This window comes from Equus asinus, chromosome 12 (genome assembly GCF_041296235.1).
Source record: "Equus asinus isolate D_3611 breed Donkey chromosome 12, EquAss-T2T_v2, whole genome shotgun sequence".
NCBI lineage: Eukaryota > Metazoa > Chordata > Mammalia > Perissodactyla > Equidae > Equus > Equus asinus.
In genome coordinates, this window is record NC_091801.1 from 46291641 (window position 1) to 46308234 (window position 16594).

The 16594-nt window shown below is 35.1% G+C and overlaps 1 protein-coding gene across 6 annotated transcripts in view; it reads left to right on the plus strand.

Moving 5' to 3' along the window:
- The window catches only part of MTDH (metadherin), a 59175-nt gene that overhangs the window by 14413 nt on the left and 28168 nt on the right, over nt 1–16594 (plus strand). For 3 of the 6 annotated variants that reach the window (XM_014847765.3, XM_014847767.3, XM_014847768.3), the window contains exons 3-5: nt 13449–13533; nt 14244–14420; nt 15837–15902. In XM_014847765.3, the coding sequence (XP_014703251.1) occupies nt 13449–13533; nt 14244–14420; nt 15837–15902 (328 nt within the window). The remainder of the gene's footprint in view (nt 1–13448; nt 13534–14243; nt 14421–15836; nt 15903–16594) is intronic. The other 3 variants (XM_070481377.1, XM_070481378.1, XM_070481379.1) reach the window with 1 other exon arrangement.

Below are 16594 nucleotides of genomic sequence, written 5' to 3' on the forward strand. Positions count from 1 at the left end.
CCTGAGCTAACATCAGTTGCCAATCTTCTTCTTTTTCTTTCCCCCTTCCCTTCTTCTTCTTCTCCTCCCCAAAGCCCCCCCAGTACATAGTTGTATATTCTAGTTGTAGGTCCTTCTGGTTATGCTCTGTGAGATGCCGCCTCAGCGTTGCCTGATGAGCAGTGCCATGTCCACGCCCAGGATCTGAACTGGAGAAACCCTGGGCCACCGAAGTGGAGCGCACGAACTTAACCACTCGGTCACAGGGCCGGCCCCTTGTGTGTGTTTTTGTGTGGGTTAAATATGTGATGTTTTCTTAGACTTACTATCTTTCTTTGTAAACAAACATATCTTAGATCTACTTATGCACCTTAATATACGTTGTTGTATATTCGTTTTCCTCTCACAGCCACTTGGGCACTTTGAGAAATCCAATTTGCCTGTAGAGTAATTGCACTATAAGCTGTGATACTGAATACCTTCCCTTGTCATTGAGTAAGCCTTATAGATAAACCTTTGTCTAAAAACTGTGTATGACAGGAGTTATAGATCTTGGGTCTATAAAGCAGGTTAAACTACGATAATTTTTTAGGTCTTTATTTGGATATGAAGGTCAATGTTTCATTGATGATAGTCTCTAGTAGAGGACACATAGGACCATTAGTCAGGCTGAATGCATTGTGCTACTAGATGCTGAAGGGAATAAAGAGAAATGTAAGATATACTTGTCCTCAGAGAGATTACAGTCCAGTTAAGGAAAGGCAAGCACAAAAGAAGGCATCAGGTAACGTAAGGCATTGAGTGCCAGGTATTCAGAGGAGAAAGGTTATCCTATTTTGGTAGCCAGAAAAGATTGACTTAATTGGACTGTTAAGGATAGGGATAGTATTTCAGTAAGTAGAAGTAGGAAGGCCAGTTTTGGCAAGGGAGAGAAAAAAATGAACACAGTCGGACATTATTCAGCTGAAACAAAAGAAAATATTCAGACATAGTCAAGGGAAAACTCTAGACAAGTTTGACTGGTCATGGTGAAGTGAGAATGTGATAAAAACTTAGATATGTTCAGCTGGCAGCAACATTTATGATTAACAGGTCAGTCTTGCGTCTGTGATTGTAAGGGTCTGAATTAAGATAGAAGTGTGAAGATTGTTAGAAAAACAACAGAAGCAAAAATGTATAGAATTTGCTCATGATCAGCTCATTCAGGATGAAATCAGAGGTATCTTACAGAAATACTGATGTCATTCAGTATAAGTATTAATAAGCTCTTGGGGTTTTGTGATGCTACACAGTATATTTTCACATCTCTTAATCCTGATAAACAATTCCAAGGGGGGTATTAATCCTTTTTTTTTTTATAAGAATTATGAAAAAATTTAGTGAATTGCCCAACATCACATAGCTAGTAAATAATGCTCCCTCAATTTCTCTGATGCAGCAGTTCTCAAAGTGTGGTCCATGGACCCCAGGGACTATTTTCTTGGGTCCCAGAAGACAAAACTACTTTCATAATAATTAAGACATTATTTGCCTTTTTCACTGTGTTGTTACTTGCACTAATGGTGCGAAAGCAATAGTGAATAAAACTGCTGACTCCTTAGCACAACTCAAGGCAGTGAGATCAAACTACTCGTAGTCGTATTCTTCACTGTAATCCACTCACAGTAAAAAAAAAAAAAAAAATGCTACTTTCATTTGAGTGTCTTTGATGAAGCAGTAAAAATGATAATTATTAATTTTATTAAATCTTAACCTTTGAATACAAGCTTTTTAATTATTCTGTATGATGAAATGGAAAGTATGCTGTGTACTGAAGAACAGTGGTTGTCATGAGGAAAAACACTTGTACAACTGAATTGCAAGCTGGACTAGCCACTTATTTTATGTTACTCCATTTTTAGTTGAAAGAAAACTGTTAGACAAGCCATGGCTATTTAGACTTGGGTATTTGTAGACATTTTCTCAAAAATAATCAAGATGATCCTGTCACTTCAAGGGAAACAACTGATATTTGTTGCAAATGATAAAGTGATGTGTTGCCAAGTGAAAATTAGAAATTTGGAAAATCTGCATCCACCACCATGAGCTAAACAACATGCCAGGGTTTAGAGAACTTCTGGTGAGATCAGACGTGATATTAACAAATGTGATTTTTCTTTTTTCTTTTTTGCTGAGGAAGATTAGCCCTGAGTGAACATCTGTGCCAGTCTTCCTCCACTTTATATGTGGGTTGCTGCCACAGCATGGCTGATGAGTGGTGTAGGTCTGTGCCTGGGATCAGAATCCGTGAACCTGGGCTGCCAAAGCACAGCACACCAAACTTAACCATGAAGCCATGGGGCTGGCCCTGTTATTTTTTTATATTGTTTCATATTGATTTTTAATATTGTATATAATGGAATGTTTTAACATTTTGGAAGATCTATATAACTCAGTGAACCAGTGTTTTCCAAATGACCAATGGTTACATGTTACAAAATCAGGCAAGTGTAAAAGATTCATTCAAAGTGCAAGATAGACCAATGAATCTTAATGCAATAGAGTATAGAAGGTTCATTGATGCAGTCTCAGATTCCATGTTGCAACAATTTTAAGAAACTGCCACTTGACAAGTTTTGGTGTCATATGTTTTCCTTCCTCCACCTAGAATCTTTCGTGACTTCCCATTGCTCTTACTCCATAATCTTGAACATGTTCTGAAGGCTGTGCCTGTGGTTCAAGTCTCTTCTTCTACCTCTTACCCTCTCTAACCTCCAGCCACGTTGGTTTTCTTTGTTTATTTTGAGATATACCATAAAATTCACTTCTTTTAAGTGTATGATTTTGGTATACTTACAGAAATGTACAGCTGTCACCGCAATTTAATTTTAGAACATTTTCCTCGTCCCCAAAAGGACATCTTGTGCCCATTAGCCATTGTTCCCTATTCTCCTCTCCTCTCCTGTCCTTAGCCCCAGCCCCTGGCAACTACTCATCAAGATGGTGTAATATCAAAGAGTATCACAATTATCTGAAAAGACTTTTAAAATACTCCTCCCTTTTCTAATTACTTGTCTATGTGTATGTGGCTAGATTTTCTTCATATACTTCAATCAAATCATATCACAGAGAATTGAATACCAAAGCAGATATGCGAATATGCGAATCCACCTGTCTTTTGTGAAGCCAGACATTAAAGATATTTCCAAAATGTAAAACATGCCACTTTTTTCACTAAAATGTGTTTTTTTTGAAAATATAGTTTTTTATATAGGTATAATTATACAATATGTAATTAGTTTTATTATTTTGAAATAAATTAATACACATCTAAACAATTTCTTAGTTTAAATTTATAATATGGTAGATATTAATAGATATAACCCACATAAACAAAGGCTCTTTGACATCCTCAATATGTTTTAAGAGTATAGAAGAGTATCCTGTGACCAAGAAGTTTGAGAACCACTGCTCTAGGAGTGATCAGTGTTTAGAAGACTAAAGATAAAATTATTCCGAGGCAGCATAGGTTTTAAACAAACCTAAGCTATAGGAGCTCTTAGCAAAATAGAGAACACTGGCATGGTCATAGAGGTTATGTACATTTGTGTTTTACTTTCATAATACATCTTAGAAACTGTGGTTTAAAACCTGCGATTGGCAAACCAAGACCTACTGGCCATATCTGGCTCTCTGCCTATTTTTTAAAGTTTTATTGGAACACAGCCACACTTACTCATTTATTTATTGTCTATGGCTGCTTTTGCACTACAGCAGCAAAACTGAGTGGTTGAGACAGAGGCCTTATTGTCTGCAAAGCCTAAACTATTTACTATCTGCATCCTTTTTTGCTGAACTCCTATTTTAAACTCCTAATATAGTCTTTTGGATTCATTAAAATGTTTCATTATCTGGAGTGCTTTGATATAGTTTGATTCTCTAGGTCTCGAACTCGACTTTTCAGCCTCCCTTGTGTTGGAGTCTATAGCTTCATGCTTTCTTGGCTTCCCACCCAAGGAATTAGTTTTCAAGGTTCTCTTTAAGTTTACCTTAAAGTAGTTTTTTGTAAAAGAGGAAATACCTTACCAGAGAACCCTCATTTCTGCTCCTTGACTTTTTTTGTCTAAACCCCTAACAAATAGTGGAACTAAGACTCCTGCCCTAGCCCATCATTTTTCCACAATACAGTGATTGTATTAGGCAGGAAGTGGCTAGAGGAGATTGAAATACAGTGAAATGGTGAATTTGGTTTTAAACATGCTAAGATTGAGCTGAGAATGGGATCTTAAAGTGGAATTAATTCATTAGTCTATTAGAAATGTGAGAACTATACCTGGGAAGGAGTTCAGAACTAGATAAAAAGAGTTCTTAGAAAAAGTTTCTCGTAAATTTTTTAAGATTGTGATTTCATAGCCATGCTGCTTTTGTGGTGTACCATAACTTAAGAGCTCACACCAAACATATTTAAATAATTTAATGGCTTGGATGATGGATCAGGTGTACAAATATGATAGCTCAGAGGTTTGATCTGGGGGGACAGTGAGAGTTGGATAGACAGGGCTATATGTAATACAGTCTAGCCTTAGGCTCTTTCATTTATTAACCAAATATTAAATATCGTTTATATGCAAGGTACTATTCTAGGTACTAGGAATACAACAGTTGGTAAAATGGTTGATACAAGAGTCACTATTCTCGTGAAGTTTAGTGGGGAAAGCAACTAAAAACAAACAAATATATTCTCTAATGTCAAGTGATAACTCTGTGGAAGAAAATAACTAAGTAAAGAGAAAGAGCTGAAGTTAAGTTGTGTTCACTTCCCTACACCTGCAACTCTACTCGTCACTTCCATTCAGGAGAATGTATCAGAAGAGTAGTGAGTGAAATAATCTTGACTCATTTAAATTACACCCCTCCCCCCAAAGCAGGGGAAATCAATTGCAAGCCTTTCTACTTTTAAAAAGGTTTGTGAGACTTTTCTTCATTAATCTCATCCTGAAATTATGTCACCAAGTTACTAAGATTAGGAACTGCTAGAATGGATAAAGTTAGAGAATTGTAATTAGTATGCCCTTTGAACCATCCATCCTTTGCCATTTAACCATGCCCAACTCATCTGTATGTTTGAGACAAATGAGAAAAATAAGTAAGGCCAGAGTGTGGAGCAATATAAAATAGGGACTTTCCATATTTGTTTGGGCAGAACCTGGATGAACCTGATATTGAAACAATGGTTTCAGGCTTTTCAAGTGGCAGTTGCTAAAAGTTTCAAAATAAATTTCACTGACTAACAATTTTAATTTTAAGTACATTTTTAAAACCACCGTTACCATTACAAAAAAAGAAAGGAATTTTGACACAACGGAAGTAGAAAGAACAAAAATCTCAGAAAATAGATCAGTTTTGCCATGAGTTAGTGAAAAACCTTATATACCAGCCATTAGTCTGCAGACTGCAAAGCATCATAGTATCCATTTCTAACCTTTAGAAATACTCAGCATTCCTTTTTTTCATGCTCCATTTCCTTTATCACTCCTGACATTACCAGCAGAGACGTTAGATGATTATAGGGCTAGACATATTAGAGATGTCATTTCACCAGAATTTTAAGGACCAGTACATTCCAGAATAGAGAATAAATTGAATAAGGATTACATTCAGAACCTGGCTACTTTCCTTGTTTGTAAATAGCTAATTTTAAAATGAAAATATCATTTAAAATTTGTACAGTATCCTTCTTATGACAGTTTTGATGCTATACAAATATTAGTTTATATTCCCTAAGTTGATCTTCTCAGCATGAATTGGGCACTGCTCTACCTACTTTACAGTTCTTTAAAATAGCAAAATCTGCCAAGAGAGCAGTTAGCCCTTTGAGTAGATCTACTTTTGCTGCCAACATGTACATTTTGCCACTCTAAGTGATAGTGCTTATTTTGGGAGTATTGTCTAATATTAGGACTATTCATTCATGTTAAGAAGTTAAAGGTAAAGGATGAGTTTAATTATGGAAATCATTGTTGTGTTTTCTTTGATAACTAACTCATAATTTTTTCGTATTTTAGGTTCTATGAATTTGAGAGCAAATTATGCATAGTCCTAGAACTCCTTCAGCATGTGCTTTTAAGACCACAGTCTCCAAGTGGCGTACACAAGAAGATCCGTTGTGATGAAGGAATAAAATATTAGGCTTTCTTTTATACTGAGTTTTTTACCAAAAAGAAAAAACCCAACCAATTAACCTTTCTCATATTTTACATAGGGCTAGTCATTGGCACCCTCATTTGAAATGTTAGAGGGTAGTGAGACAGTATATAGGAAGGATCCTGAGAAGAATGGGAAGCTACATTCGAAGAAGTAACCTAATTGATTCTTTGCTTATAGCATATTCTTACAGATTGCTATTTATGTTTGTTCAATTCCGTGGGTTGATTGTATTACCCAGTTTAAGCTAAACTAATCTCTAGTAAACAGACTGCAAAGAAGCTGCAGATTGCAGATGATAATAATGCAAGTAAACAGGTAGAAGAAGAGAGTGGACACTACTATTCCTACTAAGAACTCTATCTTCCACATCATCATGAGGTTAAGATGATTTTTAACCAGATCTGATAAGAAATTGGTCCCCACAAAATTAAAATCATCAAGGAAGATTTTTTAAATAAGAATGCATTTCTACTTTTGGTAAGAAACTTTGGCCATTTATAATGTGCCTTGAGATTTTAGCTAATGATATTCTGAAATTATCCCAATTAGCACACTGTCTAAGCATTCAGAATATGAAGACCAACCTCTACAGTTTTTTTAGAGATGTTTATTTATGCAATAGTCAATATGACAGAATCTTACTAAATATAAATGCTTAGTAGCCTCTCTTGAGGTTTCTTGTTTAAAGGGAAAGACATACCATGGGGAAACACTTGTTCTTTCTGCCATGGTAAAATTAGCAAAACCAATATGATAGTCAACCAAAACATATTCCTTCGTCAGTATGTACTGTTGGACACAGTGTAAAAATGTTGCTGATAATTTAAGTAAATCGGTAGCAGAGTAAATTGCACAGTCTGGGAGGGAGAAAGTACAGATATTTCTATCATTACAGCTTAGGGAACTTGCTAGATTCTTTTTCAATAATGAAATGTATAAAGAACTATTTTTGTGAGCAACTAAAGATGATACCCACAAAGATATATTCTCAACAGTAGATCACTTATTTGATTTAAAAATTTTTTGTGGAAAAACTGAATAAAAACCACTAACGGAGGGGTACTTTGACTGGAATTAAACCCAAAACATAAAATTTGGGGGGTAGAGAGATAAGGTTATAGAGATAGCACCACACATGAAATTCATTCACTACTTTATTTCTAGAAAACTATGATGTCATAAGAGGTTAAAGCCAGACTGCAAATTGAAAAACCAAACCTTTAGATTATATAGTAAGGGTGAAGTGGTAGTCATCATCTTTTATTCTGCAAAGAAGAGCCATTGATTATATTGTGGCAAAATACTTGTATAAAGCCAACCAACTTAAAAAGTAAGCCACAGATTTCTTTTTTTTAAATAAAAAGTGTTTAAATATATTGATCTCGTTTATAACGACAAATGGTTGTCTACTTAGCAGGTACTTTTGGAAAAAATTTATACTTAATTTGTCCCTTGGGTGTTAAGGAAAGTTTAACAAGGTATCAGAAAGTAGTAGCTGGTTTTTAAAAGAAACTTATGCAATGAGGAGTGTATTCTGAAAAGTTTACATCATTAGGTGCTTTTATTGTTAAAAAGGATGTGTCTATTGTGAAAATTCTCATATCTGCACAACTTAACAGCTTGAGAGCAGTTTTCTAACAGAAAAGTAACATAGCCCAGATTCTGGAGCATGGTGATATGGTATGGGATCAAATCCCAGCTCCGACACTTACTAATTATGTCATCTTGGGGTTGGTTAATCACTGTGTACCTCCCTTTTCTCACCTGTAAGGTGGAGTTAGTAGCATATGCCCCATAGAGTTATTTTGAGACTGAAATGATTTAATTAGAAAGAGTTGTGTAAGTGATAGCAATAAACCAGTTTTTAAAAACTTTCTAGGGACTGGCCTGGTGGTGTAGTAGTTAAGTTCACACACTCCATTTCAGCAGCCAGGATTCGCGGGTTCAGATCATGGGTGAGAACCTATGCACTGCTCATCAAGCCGTGCTGTGGTGGCATCCCACATACAAAATAGAGGAAGATAGGCACAGATGTTAGCTCAGGGCCAATCTTCCTCACCAAAAGAAAAAAGAAAACTTTCTAAGTGTTTTTAGTGAATCCACTTGCTAAAAATACCCAAAAGAAAGTAGAACCTTTAGATTCAATTGCAGGAACAACTGAGTGATGTTGAGGAAGATTTAATTTTTTTCTTTTTTTTTCTTTTGAGGAAGATTAGCCCTGAGCTAACGTCTGCTGCCAATACTCCTCTTTTCGCTGAGGAAGACTGGCCCTGAGCTAACATCCGTGCTCATCTTCCTCTACTTTATATGTGGGACGCCTGCCACAGTATGGCTTTCTGAGAGGTGCCATGTCTGCACCCAGGATCTGAACTGCTGAACCCCGGGCGGCCAAAGTGGAACGTACAAACCCTAACCACTGCACCACTGGGCCGGCCCCCGGAAGATGAAATTTTAATAGAGTTAAATTTCACAAAAAATATTTAGAGGATGAGATTGAAAAATTAATGTCATAATTTGGCAAGCATGGCTAATGGTGTATGTCCTCCATTTGGATCACTTTACCTTTGTCTGATACGATAGTTTTAATACCAAATATTAAAATGAATGAATTTAGAAGATTATCAAAAACAGTGAAGCATATTCAGTCATATTGCTCTCACTAAAAATATTTATGTTCTACAAATGTATACACTATCAATAGTAGGGTATGTATAGATTTCATAAATAAGCATTTTGGAGTATATGCTCAATTTCTTCTCATAGAAGTGTAAGAACAAGCTTACTTAGCCCACTGCTTTGAGAGTGAATAGCAAACCTCTCTACCTGGCGTACTTACTCAGGTGTTTAAGTGAGTTACCATGTCTTCCATCCATGGATTGCCAGTGGAGTATTGGTGCTGCTTATTTGCATATTTGGTTAACTCCTTCTAGTGATATTTTAGAAATCTCTAAACTCTATTTCTTAGGCATCACAATTTCCTAAGGAACTATCAATCCATTGTATTTTGTATATATTCTTTAGCAGTTTTCAAAAGTAGTGATAGTAGATCTAATGATTATTTATCAAAGCTTTTTCATTGTCTAGATTTAGAACAGTAGAGCCATTTGCTATTCAAGATGCAAATATTATTTTGAGTCCCAAGCCACTAAGTATCTACTGTGTGTGTTTTCATTGTTCATTCTCTCTTAGGAGTGTTGTTTATTTTTATATGTGTGTGTGTATGTATAAAGATTTTGTCTATAGACACACACGTGCGTACATCCATATATACATATATATTTAACATATAAGACTGACAGATTTCTTCTAATGAGACTATTATAGTTTCAATTTTTTGTAGTATCTGTATTCTGTGCATTTGAAATAGAAGACAAAATGTGAAACTATAATGGAAGCCAATAGGAAAGGATTTACTTTATGAACAAATTTTTAGGATCACTTCTAATGCTTTAAGTGATGTCTGTTTCAAATAATGTTTGGAGGTTTTTGATTAAGGGTACTTTGCTTCGTGCTACATCTGAGCCCCTGCTAATATGTAATGATAGACAGACCTCCTCAAGAGCAGATTTCTTTTCTTTTTTTTTTTTTGAGGAAGATTAGCCCTGAGGTAACATCCGCCACCAGTCCTCCTCTTTCGCTGAGGAAGACTGGCCCTGAGCTAACATCCATGCCCATCTTCCTCTACTTTATATGTGAGATGCCTGACACAGCATGGCTTGATGAGCAGTGTGTAGATATGTGCCTGGGATCCAAACCAGCGAACCTGGGCCTCTGAAGCGGAGCCCGTGAACTTAACCGTTAAGCCACCTGGCCGGCCTCAAGAGCAGATTCTTTTTTTCCCCTTCCTCTTTGTATATCAGTGCCTATCATGAGTCATTCATATTAAGTGAAATAGAGATTCTATTGGGAATATAATGAAATATCTCTTATTCTCTTGCTTTCAAGAAGTTCATGTTATCATTAAAAAAAACTGTGAACACTTGCACAGTAAAACAGCATTGGAAATGTTACCAGGAAGTTTGTAAGAAATGGCCAAATTCATGGCAGTTTTAAATGTTTAATGAGTACAAGTCATTTCAGGCATTGAACGTCAGTAGGGGAGCAGATGGTTCAAAGAAAATCACCCTCAGCACCCTGGCTGAAACACTTTATTTTGAGAGAAAAATTCACAGTCAGCGCAGCTTGGACAAAGATGGGGAGTGTTTAGAGGTGACAGTCTTGTTGGAACCAATGGTTATCTATAAATAAAAGGATATAACATTGAGATTAATTTGTGGAAGACCTTACATGTCATATAAGGAAGTTATTAGACTTTATAGATGGTAGGAAGTGTCTGGGAATTTTTTTAATGGGAAGGTATATTAATTGGACTTGTATAGATTTGTTGGAAGGTGAGCATTGGAGGAAAGCCACTGAAGATAAGAATTTCTCCTGATGTCTCATTTACATGTCTGATTCTCCTATTAGATTATAGCACAGCTTCCATAAGTAGAAACTTTTATTCAGTTCTATATTCTGAGCTCCTAAAACAATGTTTGACATATGTAGATATTTGCTAAATCTTGATTGCATGAAGACCATTCAAGAGAGGCTAGTTTAATAATTCATCCAGCTCCATAGTGGAGCTTGACCACAAATGGGTGGGGAAAGAACTATAGTAACAAGGGAACCCAGAGATTTGTGTTCACAGTTTTCCTTCAAAAGTGTTAACTGTAGTGGAGCAGCTCAGAATAGCAGTATGTATGCATATTTATTTTAAAGCTTTTTGTAGTATATTATGTTATGAAGTCTCATCTGAGTGAACATTATTTTTTGGTTAGTTTCTTTTAAAGGTAATAGTAAAATTAAACCAAGACAGAAGCCTAGATAACATTCCTTGTTTTTCCACAGATTTTAGTGATAAATCACAGTATATTTCAGTGTGAATGTAATTTCTATCCTTTTTCATAGTCTCCTTCCTTTAAAAAATCTTACGTACACTGCTTTGTAGTTAGCAGTCTGCTCTCACATCTTATTTAATCCTTAAAAGAACCTTATGTGAGGTTAGTAGGCATTTTTGTCTCATATGACATTTGGGGTAAGGGTTTAGTATGATTTAGCCCAAAATCACATAGCTAATACAAGATTAAATTTGTATTTGGACTTAAATGTAGAGAGACAGAATATCAGAGTATTTGCAAGGGCAGGCTCTGGAGTCAGAACTGGATTTTAATCCTGATTTCACCACTTAATAACCCTATGATGTAGGCAATTTATATAATAATCTCTTTATGGCCTCAGTTTCCTTATCTGTAAAATGGGGGTACCTGCTTCAGTTAATTTCTGTAGGTCTGCACTGTACTATATGGTGTCCACTCGTCCCATGTGGCTCTTTACTAGTCTTTTTCATACTATCTTATTAATAGTTTTTAATATTGATTAATTGATTACATTTTGAAGTGGTAGTATTTTGGATGTATTGGGGTAAATAGATTATTAATGTTACCTATTCCTTTTAACTTTTTAACATGTGTCTGCTAGGAAATTTTAAATTACATATATGAGTTACATTGTGTTTCTATCGGCCAGTGCTTCTCTAGACCAGGGATTGGCAAACTCTGGCTCCCAAATCCAGCCAGATGCCTATTTTTGTAAATAAAATTTTATTGGAAAACAGTCACGCTCATTCAGTTATATACTGTGTATGCCTACTTTCATGCTACAGCGGCAGAGTTGTGTGGTTGCTACACATAGAACCTTATGGCCTGTAAAGCCTAAAATATTTACTATTTGGTCCTTCATAGGAAAAGTTTGCTGACCCCTACTTTAGACTGTAATTCACAGATGTTTATCTTTACTTAAAAGTGGATACAAGCAAGAGAGAGACAGACAAAAAGTAGATTAGTGGTGGGTGCCAGTGGGAAAAGGTAGTGGGAGGTGACTGCTAATGAGTACTGGGTTTCTTTTTGGGGATGCTGGAAATGTTCTGGATTTAGATAATGGTGATAGTTGTGTAATTTTGAATATACTCAAAACCACTGAATTATACTCGTAGGGTAAATATTATGGTATATGGGTGATATCCTGATTTTTTAAAGTGAATATGAGCGTGGTTTAGTAGATGTAATAAAGCAGTACATTAAACATGATACATGTTAATGATAATGAGAACATGCAAAGAAACAAATGCAAATCAACCATGGGAAACGTAAAAAAAAATTTTTGGTAGTTTTTTAATATGTTTCCATTGTCAAAGATAATTTTAATTGCCTTTAAGAGGTCATTCCATTTGATAATATTTGCAAGTAGTTTATTGATAGGAAAAGCAATTAGCTGTAATTTTTTACTTATTCAAACTGTCATTTACTACTTACCCATAAGAAGGACTTACTGTAAGGATCAATCTCTTTTTAATTGTTCACCTTAAGATAGTGCACAATAATACTTGCATAGCCAATCTCAATAAATAGTTAAATGAATGAATACAAAGTATAAATAAAATTACTATTTTATGAACATTCTCTTCTGGAAGCACTTATCTAAATATAGAAATGGCTTTATGAAGTTTTTAGCGAGCTTTTGAAAGGAGAAAATAATATTAGCAGAAGGAAGTTGGAAGGCCATTCCAAAATGTCCATATCTTATATGTGTGTGGGTATTTTTCTTTAATAAATTATTAAACATCTACCATATACAAGTCCTAGGTATTTTCACAGTGCTTTGAAACTCACAAAATATTACCTACTTTCTACAATTGACTCATTAATTTGTTATGCATAGGGTATGTCAGCAATCTGCTTTATGAAGTCCAAAACCAATAATCAGTACATCATTTTCCTTATGAACACTAGTTATAGGTTTTTGTTTTCTTGCTCTGGAAACACCGTATTATAGTACCTTAGTTATGATGTGAGTTAGAATAGCGTATCTAAGGGCACAGACTTTGGAGCCAGATAGACCTAGTTCCTAATTTGACTAGAATTTACTAACTTAATGTGACCCAGAATAGCCATGTAATATTTAACATCTGTAAGTCTCCATTTCCTCGTCTCTAAAATGGGAATAATACCTTCTCCAGTGAGTTTTTTAAAGGAATAAATAAGAAAATGAGTATAAAGTACTTTAGCACATAGAAACAACTCAATAAATGGTAACCTCATATTATTGCCATTTAATATGTTGTTTTTTAACCAAACATTATTTTTTTTAATTGTCAGCATCATACATTTCATTATGTATTTTACTGACTCCTACCTTTTCAAAAACATAATGAAATATTAAGTAACATTCTATTTTACTTTCAGTCAAAGAAAAATAAGAAGAAATCAAAGTCAGATGCTAAAGCAGTGCAAAACAGTTCACGCCATGATGGAAAGGAAGTTGATGAAGGTACTTGAGCAAGTGAAAGGACTATAGAAAAATTTAATCCTTTTTTATCAAGGTGCATTATATAAAGGCTGCATTTGTTTCGCTTAATCGTATATCTTGCTCTTCTTTTTAATAACTATAGATTTTAATGTACATATCTGTGACATTGTTAGGAAACACTTTTTTATCTAAATTATTTAAAGATCTAATAGTGCTTTTCCTGAAAGGAACCACCTTGAACTTTAGGGCCCAAGAGCTCAATGTCTTGAGCCATTGAAAAGCCATTTGTTTTTGTTTCCTAGAAGTATGGTTTGGGTTTCTTCCCCATTGTTCTTATATATACCATCTCTAGAAGGCTGTGTACAAAATTCCTGAATAAGCCATTTGTTGTTGTCACCTAATAAACCCATTTTTTAGTAATTATATATAACACTCTCCTATCAGTTCTATCAAGCAAGGTAAAAAGATATCTATCATTTTTTCTAAACCATAGATGGCAGATTTGATAAAAATTACCAGCATAAATAATGGCAATTAGCTGCCTAAAATACCGTAATGAAATTAGAGTACGTTCTTAGGGTGAATTACTATAATCAGCACCCTTGGTTTTTAGTTTAATATCTAAATTTATCATGTTATTTTGTGTGCCCCGCCCCATTTTCCCCCTCAAAACTACAACTTTTTTGTCTTCCCCTTACTGAATAACATTTTTTTTTCTGGGGCTATGTCAGGAGCCTGGGAAACTAAAATTAGTCACAGAGAGAAACGACAGCAGCGTAAACGTGATAAGGTGCAGACTGATTCTGGTTCATTGGATTCAACTATCCCTGGGATAGAAAATACCATCACAGTTTCCACCGAGCAACTTACAACTGCATCATTTCCTGTTGGTTCCAAGAAGAATAAAGGTATATTAGTGGAACATAATAAGAGTGATACATCAAATCCAACTCCTTTTAATCAGATATACAAAATATCATTATGTCGAAATCTGACTATTTTGAACTGCCTACATCATTGTGCTGATATACCCTTCTTCATGAGAGCATTGTGGACCACATATTGTTTTAGCTGATCCCAGCGCTGTTGTTACATACTGCCTAATGAATGGCTTATTAAATTAAAATTGCCTTTCTGCCTTGGGTCACATGAGAAAATGATGTTGCCTGTTTTTTCTCATGTGTATTGCTTTGCTCCAGCTCTCTTATATCTGTTTCTTATGGTGGACAATACACATAATTAAATAAGATTATTTGTCACCATTCTGCATGTTGAGTGCTTTCATGCCAAGATGAAACAGTCATATTCTGAGTAGTGCAGGTTCTATCTGGATTTCTTACCACCCCAGCTTTTTGAGAATGCCGTAGATGTTTGATAAAGCTAGACCAGAACTTCACAGGTTATTGAGCTAATATTCTTCCCAACTGTTTGAAATGTTCAAACTAGGCCAATACTGATGGCTTCTAGGTAGCTGTTTACATTGCCATCATTTTTACCCTGGAGACATCCATCTGCAGAGTGATACTGTTCAACTTGCTTCAAGGCATTGACTTATCTTCCTTTACCCTTTTGTTAATTGCTTCCCAGCCCCCATTTCTTTCCAGATCACTTTCTTAGCCTTGTTACTTTTTACTTTGTTGCTTGATGACTTGGTAGAATTTATTGCTTTGGTACAGCAATGACTTCTACTTACCCATTTTCTCTGTCACATATTAGCCATGCTTTATGAGTTTCTGTTGGTGACCCTTTTTCACTGTCTTGTGCATGCCTTCCTTGCTAGCACAATCCTTTGTCATTCTGGTTTTTTGATATGTTGTTACCGTTATTTTTTTAGTGTCATAGAAATAGTATCTTTGTTATAACATATATTCTCACCTCTTGCCGTATTTCCTAAGTCCTGGTCCCAAATACTAGCAAAGTTCTTCTTAAGTTGATGTGTTTGCTTCCAGGATTATTGAAAAGGCAGCTGGTATTGTTGAGAGGTGGCAAAGTTGAATCCAATTACAGAGCCCAGTTTTCCAGTTCCTACTTAAAAGAATCTTGGTAACCATTGCAGAACAGCAGGCTACATATACTTGGGCGATTTTCCAGGTCCTTTATTGGCATTTTAGTTGACTAAGAATATGGTAACTAGAGAACTCAATTCCTAAGGACATGTTAAATATGTTGTAAGACTGACTGTTTTCTAGTGTAAGAATTTAGTACTTGAAGGAGCAATTTATTATTATAAATAGTAGGTAAAAATTAATTTGTATATTACTCCTAATTTAATGTGCATAGTGGCCTATTTAGTATTAAATAAATTTTATTTCTATTTCAACCAGGTGATTCTCATCTAAATGTTCAAGTTAGCAACTTTAAGTCTGGAAAAGGAGATTCTACACTTCAGGGTGAGAGAAATTACGTGTAACTTAAATTGAAGGCCCATCAAAATAGAAACTTATGTACATGTCTCTTTCCTCACATGAATGACACAGAAGGGAAAAAAGACTTAAAAGTGATTTTTAACTACTAAAGTAACATAAACACAGTCCAGAGATTTTGGAAAATAGATAAAAGAAAAATCACTCCCACTTCTAACGGTCGTTGGTGTGTTCTAGTTGCTTGCCCATGTCCCCTATATGTAAAAATATTCTTTTAGGAATAGTTTATGTGCAATTTTGCTTCTTGCTTTCATCATTTAAGCCAACAGAGAAAAGAAGGGGTTTTTTTTAGACTTGGGTTTAATATAGGCATATATGGGGTAAAAGACTTTACCACTGTTTATTAAGAAAAAAGCATTAATACTTATAATATATATTTTTAACTGCTTTCTTAACAAATATTTCACAGTAAATGGACATATCGTTATGCAGTGCTTCACAAATAGAAAATATATTTTATTTACTTGTTTATGATAAAGATTGAATTAAGTAGAGTGGTATACCTTACCTAAAAACTAAAGTGTTGTGGTAAAACATAAATTTAGGAATGAAAAAGCAGCTGCTTGTTTCAGGCTTATTCTTAACACTGTCGGCTTCCTTCATTCACATGGTTCTCAATCCTGGCTACGCATTACAATCATCTAGGAAGCTTAGAAAAA